General features: G+C 42.4%; 1 protein-coding gene across 1 annotated transcript in view; it reads left to right on the top strand.

Moving 5' to 3' along the window:
- Nucleotides 1-13,161, top strand: part of snd1 (staphylococcal nuclease and tudor domain containing 1) — a 778,779-nt gene that overhangs the window by 198,102 nt on the left and 567,516 nt on the right. Inside the window, exon 13 of the mRNA XM_033040015.1 lies at nt 2,882-2,992. Coding sequence (XP_032895906.1) covers nt 2,882-2,992 — 111 coding nt within the window. The remainder of the gene's footprint in view (nt 1-2,881; nt 2,993-13,161) is intronic.

Genomic DNA, 13,161 nt, shown 5'->3' with positions numbered 1-13,161 from the left:
CACCATCGTCGTGATGATGCTAGAATCGGCAAATGTTGGAATCTTGAGTGTAAAACAAAGTGCTGGAGGAACTCGGCAGGTCAGGCAGCATGTGTGGACAGACAACGTTTGGGGTCAGGATCCTTCCTCAGACTGACTTTTTCTGTCCATAGTCATTCTCAGTTGCTGGGTTCAGAAACGAATGCAAGGTCATAAATGCCGTGTATAATGATTGATGCTGTTAGCAGTATCTTTCTTTCTTCAGGTGTCCTTGAGACTCTTGAAAGGCGCCCATAAATAAAATTTATTATTATTATTATTATTATCTTAAAAATACTCAACTTTTTTGGAACAATAAAAATCATTGCTATCCGAATGGATGAAATCCACACTAGTTTGGAGAGCAACAGCTCACCCACTTGAAGGTGGTGGTAGGCAAGGACCTGTCCCACCAGCATGCATCTAGCGCGACCAAACGTGGTCGCTTGAGGCGTACGGCCGCAAGGGGCCGGTCCCACTTCGAACCGCGGAGGCGTATGGAGTTGTGCGGGGCTGGTCCCGACATCGCGCGGGGCTCCGAAAATCCCGCACTGTCTGAAATCATCGCGCACCAACGGCCTGTCGGCCCGCAGGCGCATTGAGGGCGGACGCAGCGTCTCGACGGCGTATGCAGTATCTTGACGTCGTATGCAGCGTCTTGACGTCGTACACAGCATCTTGACTGCGTACGCCTAGCGCGTGGCGTTGCGTGATGACGTCACCTCCCGGCGTGCCATTGCGTGATGACGTCACCGCCAGGTGCCGTGCGACTCTTCCAGTCGGCCCGCCTCCTGCCCAGCTGATTGGTGAGTATGACGTAAATTACGTCACGCGCAAACTTTGCGCGAGCTTAGCGCGTGCTTAGCGCGTACTTACCGTGAGCTTAGCGTGAACTCCGCGTCCGTGCTAGACGCATGCTCGTGGGACAGGCCCTTTACACATTTTCCATGGCAGAAAGCAGGCATGTCTGAGGCTCCTGAGGTCCTTTTTTCGGATTCTCAGTCTAATGTGGCTGAAGCTTCTCTCATTTTTTATTGGAACTTAATTTGGTATTCTATCTCCAACAGTTACCTAGTTGCTTTCAGAGGTCTGAACCAGATAGTTTACAGAGGAATGAAATCAAAGTCCAATTCTTCAACTTGCTCGTTCTAGGCGGCATCCTTATCCTTGATAAGCTTTCCTGTGTCCTTCAGAGTTTGGGCTGTACATAGTCTTGATGGGATATGAAGAATCTATGCAATGTCATGGATATTGAAGAGTTGCTAGATCTCTTTATCACCACTATCTAGTCTTTGGGTCATGGGCTTCATACTACATCATGGTCTTAAGTTGCTCATAATTATTATTTTTTCCCATGACCCATTGTGACCTTTCCAATGCAAGTTATTTTTGAACCAGGTGCTGACATAGAATCATGTAATTGTCTCTGATAGAACAAGGTGTTGGTTATTATATGGCTATGTTTTAAGCCATTTATAAGGAGGAGGATTCCATTGGAGTTATCTTTTCCAATACTCATGCCTCTCTGGAGAGAACACAGCCAATTATTATGTGAGGGTAATTGAATTTATGCAATTTACTGCTGGCAGTGCTTAACCTATCAATAGCTTGAAATATATATTCTTTCCCACCATGGCAGAGTAGAGATACAAACCAGTGTTTATATAGTGCATAACATGCATACACAAATTCGCTTGCAAGTGCTGCCTTGTAAAATAATTTAATAGAGCAGTAACCAGACCATGATAATTCAGTTGGCAGTACACTTATTCAATTGTGCCACAAATTCCCAACACTCATTGTGTTTGAAGCATATAACTTATTACCTTGGTTCACTTGACAACAATCAAGCTTCTGTGTTCTGCTTGGGCTGAACAATGTACTCTCCTGATATAAAATCCCTGTGGGGAAGAGGTAGCGTTTTGATACGTATCTTCAGTGATCCCAAGTATTTGTATATAATAATAATAATAAATTTTATTTAATGGGCGCCTTTCAGACATCTCAAGGACACCTTACATAGTAATCGGAATAAAAACATATAATCGGAATATAACAAGTAATAAAGACATCACAGAGACACAAATTAAAAACAGAATTCAATCCAAAAACAGAAAATCAAAAACACAGTGTGAAGAGAGAGCAGCGGCAGCCAAAGCGCGCCAGCGTCCACTCTCTCTTCACGGCAGCCATCTTGGACACAGACCTACAGGACTACAATTAGACAAAAATCATCCCCCCACAGTGGATAGCACTGTGGAGGAAGGCACAATGTCCAGTCCCCACCCCATGTTCATCCCAAAGTCAGGCCTATTGAGGCCACCGCAATTGCCTCTACGGAGGCCCGATGTCCCTGGCCGTTCTCACCGGGTGGTCTTGCCCCGGCGTCGGGAGAGTCCTTTCGGCGGCTGGGCCACCTGGAACGGCCGCTTCCTGGTTGGAGCCCGCGGCTGCCGAAGCCGACAAGGCCACCCCATGTTCACCCCAAAGTCAGGCCTATTGACTTTATGCATAGATTGAACTTGTATATTCTTTTCAGTAGTTTGTAGGTACCTTGCCTAATTTTAAATGTTATTAGATAAATCGTACCTTTGACTGGAGTGAATGAGCAACCTGGATAAGTGCTAAACTGCAGGAGCAGGGTTGAACCCACAACATTGAGAACATTTCCTTTGAGAAAAACTGATAAGATGTAATAGGTTATAGAAATATGAAAATTTGGAAATTTACTTGAATTTGCAGAATCCTAACAATTAACCGTGGAGTTATTAGGTCATGAGTATATTATCTTTCTTGTACTTAACATTTTTTTCTTCACTCGTAAATGTATGGCTTCTTAGTAACTGTTTCTGTTCTATTTCAGTAACACTGCGGAAGCCCTAGTGAGTAAAGGCCTTGCCACAGTTATCCGTTATCGACAAGATGATGATCAACGATCCTCCCACTATGATGAGCTACTTGCTGCAGAGGCCAGGTAAATGATGATTGAAATTTTGGGGAAAATGGAAGATTTGACTTTATTATAACCATTATCTTGTATCTGGACACTGTGGATGGCGTGATTGTAATCCTGTTTAGTCTTTTCTTTGACTGGATATCACACAACAAAAATCTTTTCACTGTACCCAAGTACACTTGACAATAATAAACTAAACTAAAATGTCAAATACTAAAGAGCATAACTTTAAGTTAAGTGCGGCAAGAGGTACAAGACGTTTGAAGGAGATGTGCGGGGAACGTTTTTTAATGCAGAGAGTGGCAGATGCCTGGAGCGCACTACCAGAAACGATGATGAAGAAGAAACAATAATGCCATTTATGGCATTTTCAATAAATGCACAAATATGCAGGTATGTGGATCATGTGCAGCTAGGCGGGATTGGTTTAATATAGCATCATGTTGGACATGATGTGAAAATATACATTTAATTTGGAGATTGTTCCTTGTATTTAAGTATGAAAATTTTCCTGGTAAAATAATTCATTTGAAGAGATTGGTTTTATCTCCTGCTGGATCAATGATGTGATTAATGGTATGTGCAAATATTTTAAATTCTGAAGATTTTGATGATATTTGACTTTGTGATATGGATCCCATGAGTTTGATGTTATCAACAATGTTCTTTCAACTGAATCTGTTTCTTCACCCCTTTCTTTGATCAATGAAGCTGTGGATTGTGAGAACAATAACTATAGTTTCAACCAAGTAGGGAGTTTAATGTCATACAAGTTTAACAGTTACACAATCAAACAATTGACACCAAAGGAACCCTGCGATTGATTACTACGTGTGCGCTGCATCTTAAGAGGATGAATAAGTGTGGCGATTGAAGAAAGGAACAGCTGAAAGCAGAGGTGGCAATGGTAGTGTGAAATTAAAGAAATGTGTTTGAAGCAGGGACGTGCAGGCAGAGCCTCACCTGTCATACTCTCAATGAAAATAGCTGTTAAGAAAAGTAAAGAAAAATAATAATAAAATCAAATAAATATAAAGATTTTTCCACTGATCTGTGTAATAAATGTCATTTCTATATGAATCTAATTATTTTTTGTAGTCAAAATCGCCAAATTTGCACAGCTCCGCTGCAAATACAAGAAGAGATGAGAGGTGAGGCAGCGACGAGCTGAGCCTCCCCTCTGATTGCGCAGCCCCTCAGAAACGGCATGGAACGCGGGCAATAAGTGTGTGCCTGTTACTATCCCTATGCATGTTACCAATGTAATGTGTGTAAACCCCTTCATTACATGTCCTCACCTTCCATAGTCCAGATTGCTTATTTCACATGTAAATATATTACATTTGTGCTCACTGGTCTCACATAAAACTGCAATGAAAAAGCACCAGGGGAGGCAGCTATCACGTCTGCCTCACAAGGGGGCGTGTCTTGAGCCCATTAGAGGGAGAGCGAGCGTCATTTACGTAGGCTCACGTAATTGACGCTGCCTCACTCTCCCTCCGCATTAGCTAGCTTCAACAGCAGCGGCGCAGACTGGTAGGTTGATTCGTTGATTTGTAGCGGCCGATTCGGAGGCTCTGGGCTGCTGAGTGCTCCCAATTGGGCCCCACGCTGGAGTAATCTACTCTCGACTCGGGACCCCGGCATCCACTCCCGTCGCCGGCCTCTCCCCTCCCTTCTTCCCTCCCTCCCTCCCTCCCTCCCTCCCTCCCTCCCTCCCTCCCTCCCTCCCTCCCTCCCTCCCTCCCTCCCTCCCTCCCTCCCCCCCCCCCTCCCTCCCTCCCCTCCCTCCCTCCCTTCCCTCCTTCTTCTCTCTCTTTTCCCTTCTCTCCTTCCCTCCCTTCTTTCTCTCCTTCCCTCCCTCCCTTCTTTCTCTACTTCCCTCCCTCCCTTCTCTCCTTCCTCCCTTCTCTCCTTCCTCCCTTCTCTCCTTTCCTCCCAGACACATCACGCAGAGACAACTAACACACACGCACGCACACGCACACGCACACGCACACACACACACACACACACACACCACTAAGTTAGGATGGGGTAGAAGCCAGTGCCTCCCCAGCCATTGGCCTCACCGCACGTCACTGGGTTGAAGTAGTAATGACATATGGCAATCGTATAATGCCTTGGTGAAGTGACCCATGTCCCAGGGTGACAGAAAGAGAATTTATAGACCTAATTATTTTATTTCTGTGTAACTTATTGGCCTATAAAGCAAAGAAATTATGTAATAGAATGCAATGAGAACTGTGAGCAGCAAGGATTGGAGAGCTGCTATCTTTTAGGAGAGAAAGCTGGTAGAAAGAGGCCGAGCACCTGCAAGAGTTCATGGACAGCAGTTCAGATGAATATTCTTTTACATAAAACATTACCTCTTCCTCCACTGTTATGCTGGTAATCTCACTCCTGCAAATTTCTTGCAGGTAAAATGGTAAGTTACTAAAAGGATAATTGAAACTTAGTGCTATTTTTTACTTTTGAATATCTTCCTTTACTTCATGAATTATTTAACATTCATCATTTCTGCTTCAACTCATTTCTATTCAAGATTTTCTAGTTCTATTTGGTTTGAAATAATCATCCAACTTCCTGTTTCATTGTTTAGTATCAGATGTGGAGAGGTGCCAAATGGAACCAGGTATTTTCTCCAATTGAAAAGAGCAAAATTGTACGGAAATGTCTTCTCATATAAAGGTTGAGAATGGTTTCTGGTGGGGTGTAGCTAACGTCACAACAATAAGGTGAATGCTGTAGGGTATTAATATTGGTTTGTTTATTGTCGTGTGTACCGAAATAGAGTGAAAACCATTGTTCTGTGTGCTATCCAGGCATCATTAAGTTTTTATCGTGCATTGAGCAGGAACTGGCTGGAAGATGTGCGTAGCCTCAAATCTTGCATTCTATTGTTTGCTTGGAGCCTTTACCTTTAAATCAAAGTTGAGAGAAATAATCATCTCATATCAGACTGAGGCCCAGTGAGCCAATGAGCAGACTTCAGTGAATAGTCAGATGAATTTCCTTATGTGATGGGATGCTGATCTAAAAGCTGCCACTCACTTTGTAACTCTGCTGGCTGAGAACTGTGGTCGTACCCTGTCGTCAAATATAATCTTTCTTGATTTGTTCCTCCGGTCTTAAAATACAAACTCAAAGCAAGTAGGGCTTCAGCTAAAAGCTGTGAAGGAGGATGGAAAAATAATTGTCACTGGCATGTCCTTACCAATAAGACATATCACTGAACATTTCATTTTTTTCAAACTAGCCCCAAGGATGACTATTGTGCAAGACATTTACAGTTTCTCATTCTTGAAGTTAATATTAATCACCAAGTTATTATTTTAAGTCATTATCTTATTTAAGGGATTCTTTAGTGGCAGTTTTAATGCTAATAAGATGAAGAATAAAGGATGTTTTCGAGTCTGAAGAAGGGTCTCAACCCGAAACCTCACCCAATCCTTCTCTCCAGAGATTTGCCTGTCCCGCTGAGTTACTCCAGCATTTTGTGTCTATTTTCAAGTTATGCTGCAGTCTAATTCAGTGGTTCCAAGTGTTTATAGATGTAATAATATCCAATAAATTGAAAGGCTTTGCTGTTTCACTTAATGTTCAGTTATGGAATTAAGTCTAGTAAAATTTGGGGTTATTATATGACCTCTGTTTTTGAAATGTATTAATTACCAACTCATAACCACACAAAATGAGTTGTGTATTTAACAAGCATATAGATTATAATATGGAAAAAGTACCTAACTTTTTGCTGGTCCTCTCGTGTAATGATAAAGAGTAATGAGACTTGGACTCTGTTTCATTAACTCACCAGAACTCAACAAAATAACTATTCTTTATATGGGATTAAAGTACTTATTGATTTGCATTTATGAACTGTAGATGCTGGTTTACAAAAATAACTCAGTGGGTCAGACAGCATCTCTGGGGAACATGGATAGATGACATTTCAGTTTGGGACATTTCTTCAGACTGAGTTTGTGTGTGTGTGTGTGTGTGTGTGGTGTGTGGTGTGTGTAGGTGTAGGTGTAGGTGTAGGTGTAGGACAAAACTTGGCAAGAAATAGGTTGATTCAGGCGAGGGGAGCTTTTGATACGTAGATGGATAAATAAAGGCCAGAGATGAAAAAGCAGAAGGTATGAGACAAAAGGGTCGATGAATTGTGAAGCTAGAGGAAGGAGCGTAGGTGCAATGAGAGATGAGAGAGGGAAGGGAGAAATAAATGTGTGTCCAAGTGTGGCACAGGGGGTGAAGGAGATGTGTGGGGGGGGGGGGGGGGGGGGGGGGTGTTTCACACAGATATATGGATAGGAAGAATTTGGATGCTTTTGGCCTAATGCAGGCAAGTAGGACCTGCCCAGTTTGCCAACGTGGTTGGCATGGACAAGGTGGGCTGAAGGGCCGGTTTACATGCTATACTACTCCAACTTTATAGGCACCAAATTCTAATATTATCTAGACATGGAAAACTAGGAAGAAACCGACACCACTCATCTACCCATATTTTGCTCAGTCATTTATTCTGACCACTTCTCTTTTTTGCCCTTCTCGCACCAAGCTTTTCCATCTATATTTTCATCAGAAAATTTGGTTGCAATACACTCATTCCCTTCATCCGAGCCATTAATATAGCATAATTAGATGAGGGTTTGGAACTGATCCCTGTGGCACTCTACTGGTTACAGCTTGCCAACCTGAAAATGATGCATTAATCCCGGCTGTTTTCAATCAGTTAGGCAGTTGTCTATCCATGCAAATATATTTTCTAAATGCAGGTTTTCATCCGGCTGTTTATAAATTTGTAATTACCTTTTAGTCGAGTTAATCTAGTTTAGTAGTCATAGAGTCATACTGCGTGGACACTGGCCATTTGGCCGACCAGTGGGCATCATCTGCATCAATCCCATCTTCCAGTACTTACTCATAGCCTTCTATGTGCAATTCATGTGCTTGTCCACACACACTTTAAATGCTGTCAGTGACTTTGCTTCCATCACTCTCAGTTCCAGGCTGTGAATTTCACATTCAGGTCAACCACCAAATTTCCTTTACCCTTAATTCCAGAGACTTTTCGGATTATCTGTTTAACCCGACCAACAGAGGTCACAGCCTCCGAGAGGAGTCCAAGGGTTCTGGAACGGTCTGCTTCAGCCGCTGAGAAGGCCTGTAAAGTTGCTCGGAAGTTGTCCATGGGAGCGGATCTGCCAGCTCTGACCGGGCCAGAGTACTGGAGCCCTGGTCGCAGGGGGCAAATTTGGCTGCCGAGGCATCTGATGTCCTAGTACATCAGTCACTGAAAGTAAACATACAGGTACAGCAGGCAGTGAAGAAAGCTAATGGCATGTTGGCCTTCAAAACGAGAGGAGTTGAGTATTGGAGAGTATTGGAGAAAAGAGGTCCTTCTGCAGTTGTACAGGGCCCTGGTGAGACCACACCTGGAGGATTGTGTGCAGTTTTGGTCTCCTAATTTGAGGGACATTATTGCGATTGAGGGAGTGCAGCATAGGTTTACCATGTTAATTCCCGGGATGGCAGGACTGACATATGATGAAAGAATGGGTCGACTGGGCTTGAATTCGCTGGAATTTAGAAGAATGAGAGTTGATCTTATAGAAACATATACAATTCTTAGAGGATTGGTCAGAGTGGATGCGGGAAAAATGTTTCCGGTGTTGGGGGAGTACACAACTAGGGATCACAGTCTAAGAATAAGGGGCAGGCCATTTAGGACTGAGGTGAGGAAAACCTTTTTCACCCAGAGAGTTGTGAATCTGTGTAATTCTCTGCCACAGAAGGCAGTGGAGGCCAATTCACTGGATGTTTTCAAGAGAGAGTTATATTTAGCTCTTAGGGTTAAGGGACTCAAGGGATATGGGGAAAAAGCCGGAACGGGGTACAGATTTTGGATGATCAGCCATGATCATATTGAATGGCGGTGCTAGCTCAAAGGACTGAATGCCCTACTCCTGCACCTATTTTCTATGTTTCTATGTTAACCCCTCTAAGATGGTGTAAATAACCATGCTCTGTGCCTGCTTCCTTCTTCCTATGATATCACACTTTGATTTGGTTTCCTAATATTGAAGATCTTGGTTTAGGTTGTTGGCATTAGTGATGCTTATTCATTCAACTTGCATACATGGCCCAACCACGGATATCATTACAAGGTAACAAATTCTAATAAACTGCCTAATTAACTGATAAACTGCCATTGGCAGACAGTTTGTTAGCTGCAGATTAACTTTATAAAAATCGTTTTTTTGACTTCTGTATATAAAACTTAACTAAATTTGATTATGAACTTATCCTCTTTCATGTCCCATTTCTTTGCCCAGTTTTGACCTCTGCAGTCTAATGGATTTCGATGAAATGAAATGCATACATTATGCATAAGCAAAAAAAACATTAGTTTTAGCGTTTCAGCTTCAACTGATGTGTTATATTGCTGTTATTTCTTTCATGGTATCCAATGTCATAAGTGGCACCACACAATACTTTTTCTAAAATAAAAATTAGGGAAATGGTGCATAATCTCCATTAGTTGTCCATGTGATGCATTTTTTCCAATGAACTGTTTGAGGTCAAGATTGTTTCCGGTTGGTTCGCTTCAGATTGACTTTCAACGTTTCATTTTAGAGTTTCACACCAATTGACCTTGAACATATGCATCTCTCTCCTCTTGCATTTAATTTGCTTCCACCACGCCTGTTTCCTTCTAGACTTCCATACCGGGACAGAGTTCAGTCGTGCTTCATTCCATTGCCTAATAATTACTGAACATGTTTTAATGTGCATTCAATTCCTCTTTTGACCCAGTTTATAATGGATGGAACTTCAATGGTTGGTTTATTTTAGCGAGACCCAGTTGACCCTCCTTATTTACATTCAGCTTGTATTTTCAACAAAAATTGAAAGGGAGACTATAAAAATTAACGTATAGAGAATATATTTATAATAAATGCTTTATTATTAATCTATTAAAAAATAACTATCTTTAATAACAATAGTTGGAGATGTGGTGTGCACCACCTGCCAATGCATTGTACTTACAAATTCATGCTTGAGCAGGACTGCACTTCTGAGACACCTCTCGCAGAGACTAGATGGATTATTTAATTCTTATGTATCCTTGCTAATATCATTTTCATAGCTCATTTAACAAATATAGTTAGGCAGTTAGCAGGGGTATTCATTTAACAGATGTGGACTGAGTTAGTGAACTGTGATTTCAATGGTACAAAATCAGTGGGTGATTGTTAAATTATTACAGTCGAGTGCCCATGAAAGAGCTGAAGTACCTCCTGTGTTGATAACATCATCATGTGCATACTGTTGTACTCACAATGGGTCACGCTTTTGCTATTTGAGATGTGGAATTATAATCCTGACTCAGTCCAATAGAAGGTCCCGCAAATTCAGTGGATGTCTGGATCCAGCTCTGCATTGCCATTGGTGCATTTTTAACCAAATCTGCGTTGTGATCATTGATTAACTTTGATATTCTTTACCGTGCCAGTTTAAGTGGGAGCATTCTGAGACAAATTATTAAGTCATATGTTTGAATTCCAGCATGGCAATTGTAGACTTTGTATTGGATAATCAATACTGGGTGACCCTCATGTATTTGCGGGGGTGAGGTGCTTGTGCAGTCCTTGAAAATGTTTTGTATCACAATTTTGCATAACACGAGGCTGCATAATCTGCGCATGCATCAAGAAACAGTTGAACACAAAAGAGTGACTCAAGTAATTCCCTCACCCCCACCCAGATTACATGAGAACTAATGTTATTCTATTCCTCAAATTTTTGGGTAGTAATTTGTGAATTCTACTAAGAGCAAATTTTATCTGAACAATTGTAACACAGGGGTCACCTGGAACTGTTCTTCCTTTTTGTGGTGAGAACTAAACTATTGTGTCAGTCATGACGCCAGATCAGCAATGACCACACTGGCACTCGCAGTAATGTGAACTGGCGATATAGGCTCTATTTCCAATGCCAAACAGTAGTGTCCAAGGTTCAGGTCCGCTCAAGGGCACAATCCCTCATCATCAATGAGGAGGCACAGGCATCCTGGATTTGTCAGCTTCCCCGGGGCTTTGAAGGGCTGACGGTCTCAGGTTTGTCGGGGTGGCTCAGTTTTTTTCTGAGCATGGGAAAACAGTTAGCAGGAGATCTTTCACTCTCTCCTTTTCCTGCCCTCTTTTCTCTCTCCTGGCTGGATCTCCTGGGTTTATAAGAGAGTAGGGCTGACGAGGTGCAGGTGAATTGATCCACTCATTGGACCCAGCTGTGGCCTCGGTTTACTCCAGAGCCGTTGATTTCTGTCAATGGGGCATTGTTTGTGGTGCTGATCATGGGCTTCCTCCTGCCTGTCGACCGGTGATGGAGATCGGAGTGACCTGAAGGGGGGGTTGTGCCGTTACAGTATGTAATATGCAGAACGTGTATAAAATAAAATATGTATTTGAACTGCAGAAACACGTGCTGTTGCAATGAATGATTAGGAAGATGTTACATGGGGCAGCTGCAATTGTGCACAGCCGTGGTGAGATGATGCCCAGAGTGATGTTCCATTTTGGTTTCTTTGGAAAGGTTCTGCTTTGTTCTGAAGGTGACAAATGTTGATTCATCAGGTTAACTCGTGCTTTAAGAGTGGTTGTGGTAGGAGGAAAAATTGAGTGGGACAGTATTTTTTGAGGTGCATACAATGGCAACTTTTAAAATAAATTTAACAGGCTGAAGGGCCTGTTTCTGTGCTGTTCTGGCTCTGACTTTTAGTATTTTTTCACTTGGGGATTGTGATTTTGAATTACCTGCACCAGTGAATTGTGTTTTGTCATTGTTGTCTGCCTTGCATACACTGAATTTTGAAGCTCGAGGAATTGGAAGAATGTTCATGCACATTTAACACAAACTAACATTAAAGTGGCAGTGTACAACACAGAGCCTTACATTATTAGTTATTCCAGCTTGAGTAGAGTGCAGTCATGTGATGACTGAATTTCTTTGAGGGGGCAGGGTTATCAGGATTTTGTTCCACCAATATTGCATTCACAATGAGATTGAGATAGTGTTGCCAACAAACTGGTATACGCCGCACTCGTTGTCAAAAAGGAAAATGAGAAGTTCTGTGTGACATTGGCAGTGGATGTCAATTTTCATGTCCAGTAACTAAAAAGATTATTAGAGCTTGGTGGGGAGGCTGTAGCACATTAAAAGGAGTGGCAGTCCACTCTAAGCTCTGGCAATCGAGACAGTTGTGGAGTGAGGTTGAAGCAGATAATTGTATGTATCGATAACCCTAGCACCTCCCCAAACTGCTACTGTTCACTTTGAGGCTGGAGGCTTGAGGCTGCAGCGTAAATACCTGACTTCGATGTACGTTCTGCTTAAATACTCTGGGCTGGTTCAAGCTGTGCTGGACTGATTTCATTGCTTTATCCAGGTACTGCTTGTGTCCTTTGACCTAGAACAGTGGCTATGCAAGAAGCTGCACGAACCTTAAGCAAAGCACAAAATATTGGAAGAACTCAATGGGTCATGCAGCATCTATGGAGGGAATGGACAGACTGTGTTTCAGGTCGGGACCCTTCAGACTGATTGGGTATAAAGCTGGAAAAGAGAGGTGGGGACGGGACCTAGCCTGGCAATTGATAGGGCCTGTACAAGTACATTTAGAGTACTTTTAAATATGAAGAGGGTCTCACAGCTACTAACACAATTTTCCCTCCATCTCCCCACTAATTCTTTCATCTCTAATATTTTTCAGTCCTCTGCTTAGCGATAAGTGTCCATAAAGGCCCCACATTTTTCAGAAACCTTACATTAATCCCTCTTCAACCTGACACAGATTCTCAACCCAACACATCGACCAACTCTTTACCTCCATATTGCTGCCTGTCCTGCGAACTTCTTTTTTTCCCTCCTCAACCTCTTGCTATAAAGCAAATAACAGCTTTTCCTATCAACTAAAACTTTTCCTTTCCCGGCAGTATTCTCATTGATTAGCACATGTAACACTGTCGTCGCCCGATGACTCTGTGTTTCTCCCCCAGGTCCTTTGGTTCTCTCTCACATCCCAAAGTTGTACAAGTGAAATCTAGCAGTGAGGCTGCAGCAGGGATATAACTCAAATCGTATGGTCCAGAGCGCTTGCATCAACTATCCAATGTTTCCGAAAT

Source organism: Amblyraja radiata, chromosome 21 (genome assembly GCF_010909765.2).
Source record: "Amblyraja radiata isolate CabotCenter1 chromosome 21, sAmbRad1.1.pri, whole genome shotgun sequence".
Taxonomy (NCBI): domain Eukaryota; kingdom Metazoa; phylum Chordata; class Chondrichthyes; order Rajiformes; family Rajidae; genus Amblyraja; species Amblyraja radiata.
The sequence above is the reverse complement of the archived record's forward strand: the minus strand, read 5'-3'. Positions and strand labels throughout refer to the sequence as shown.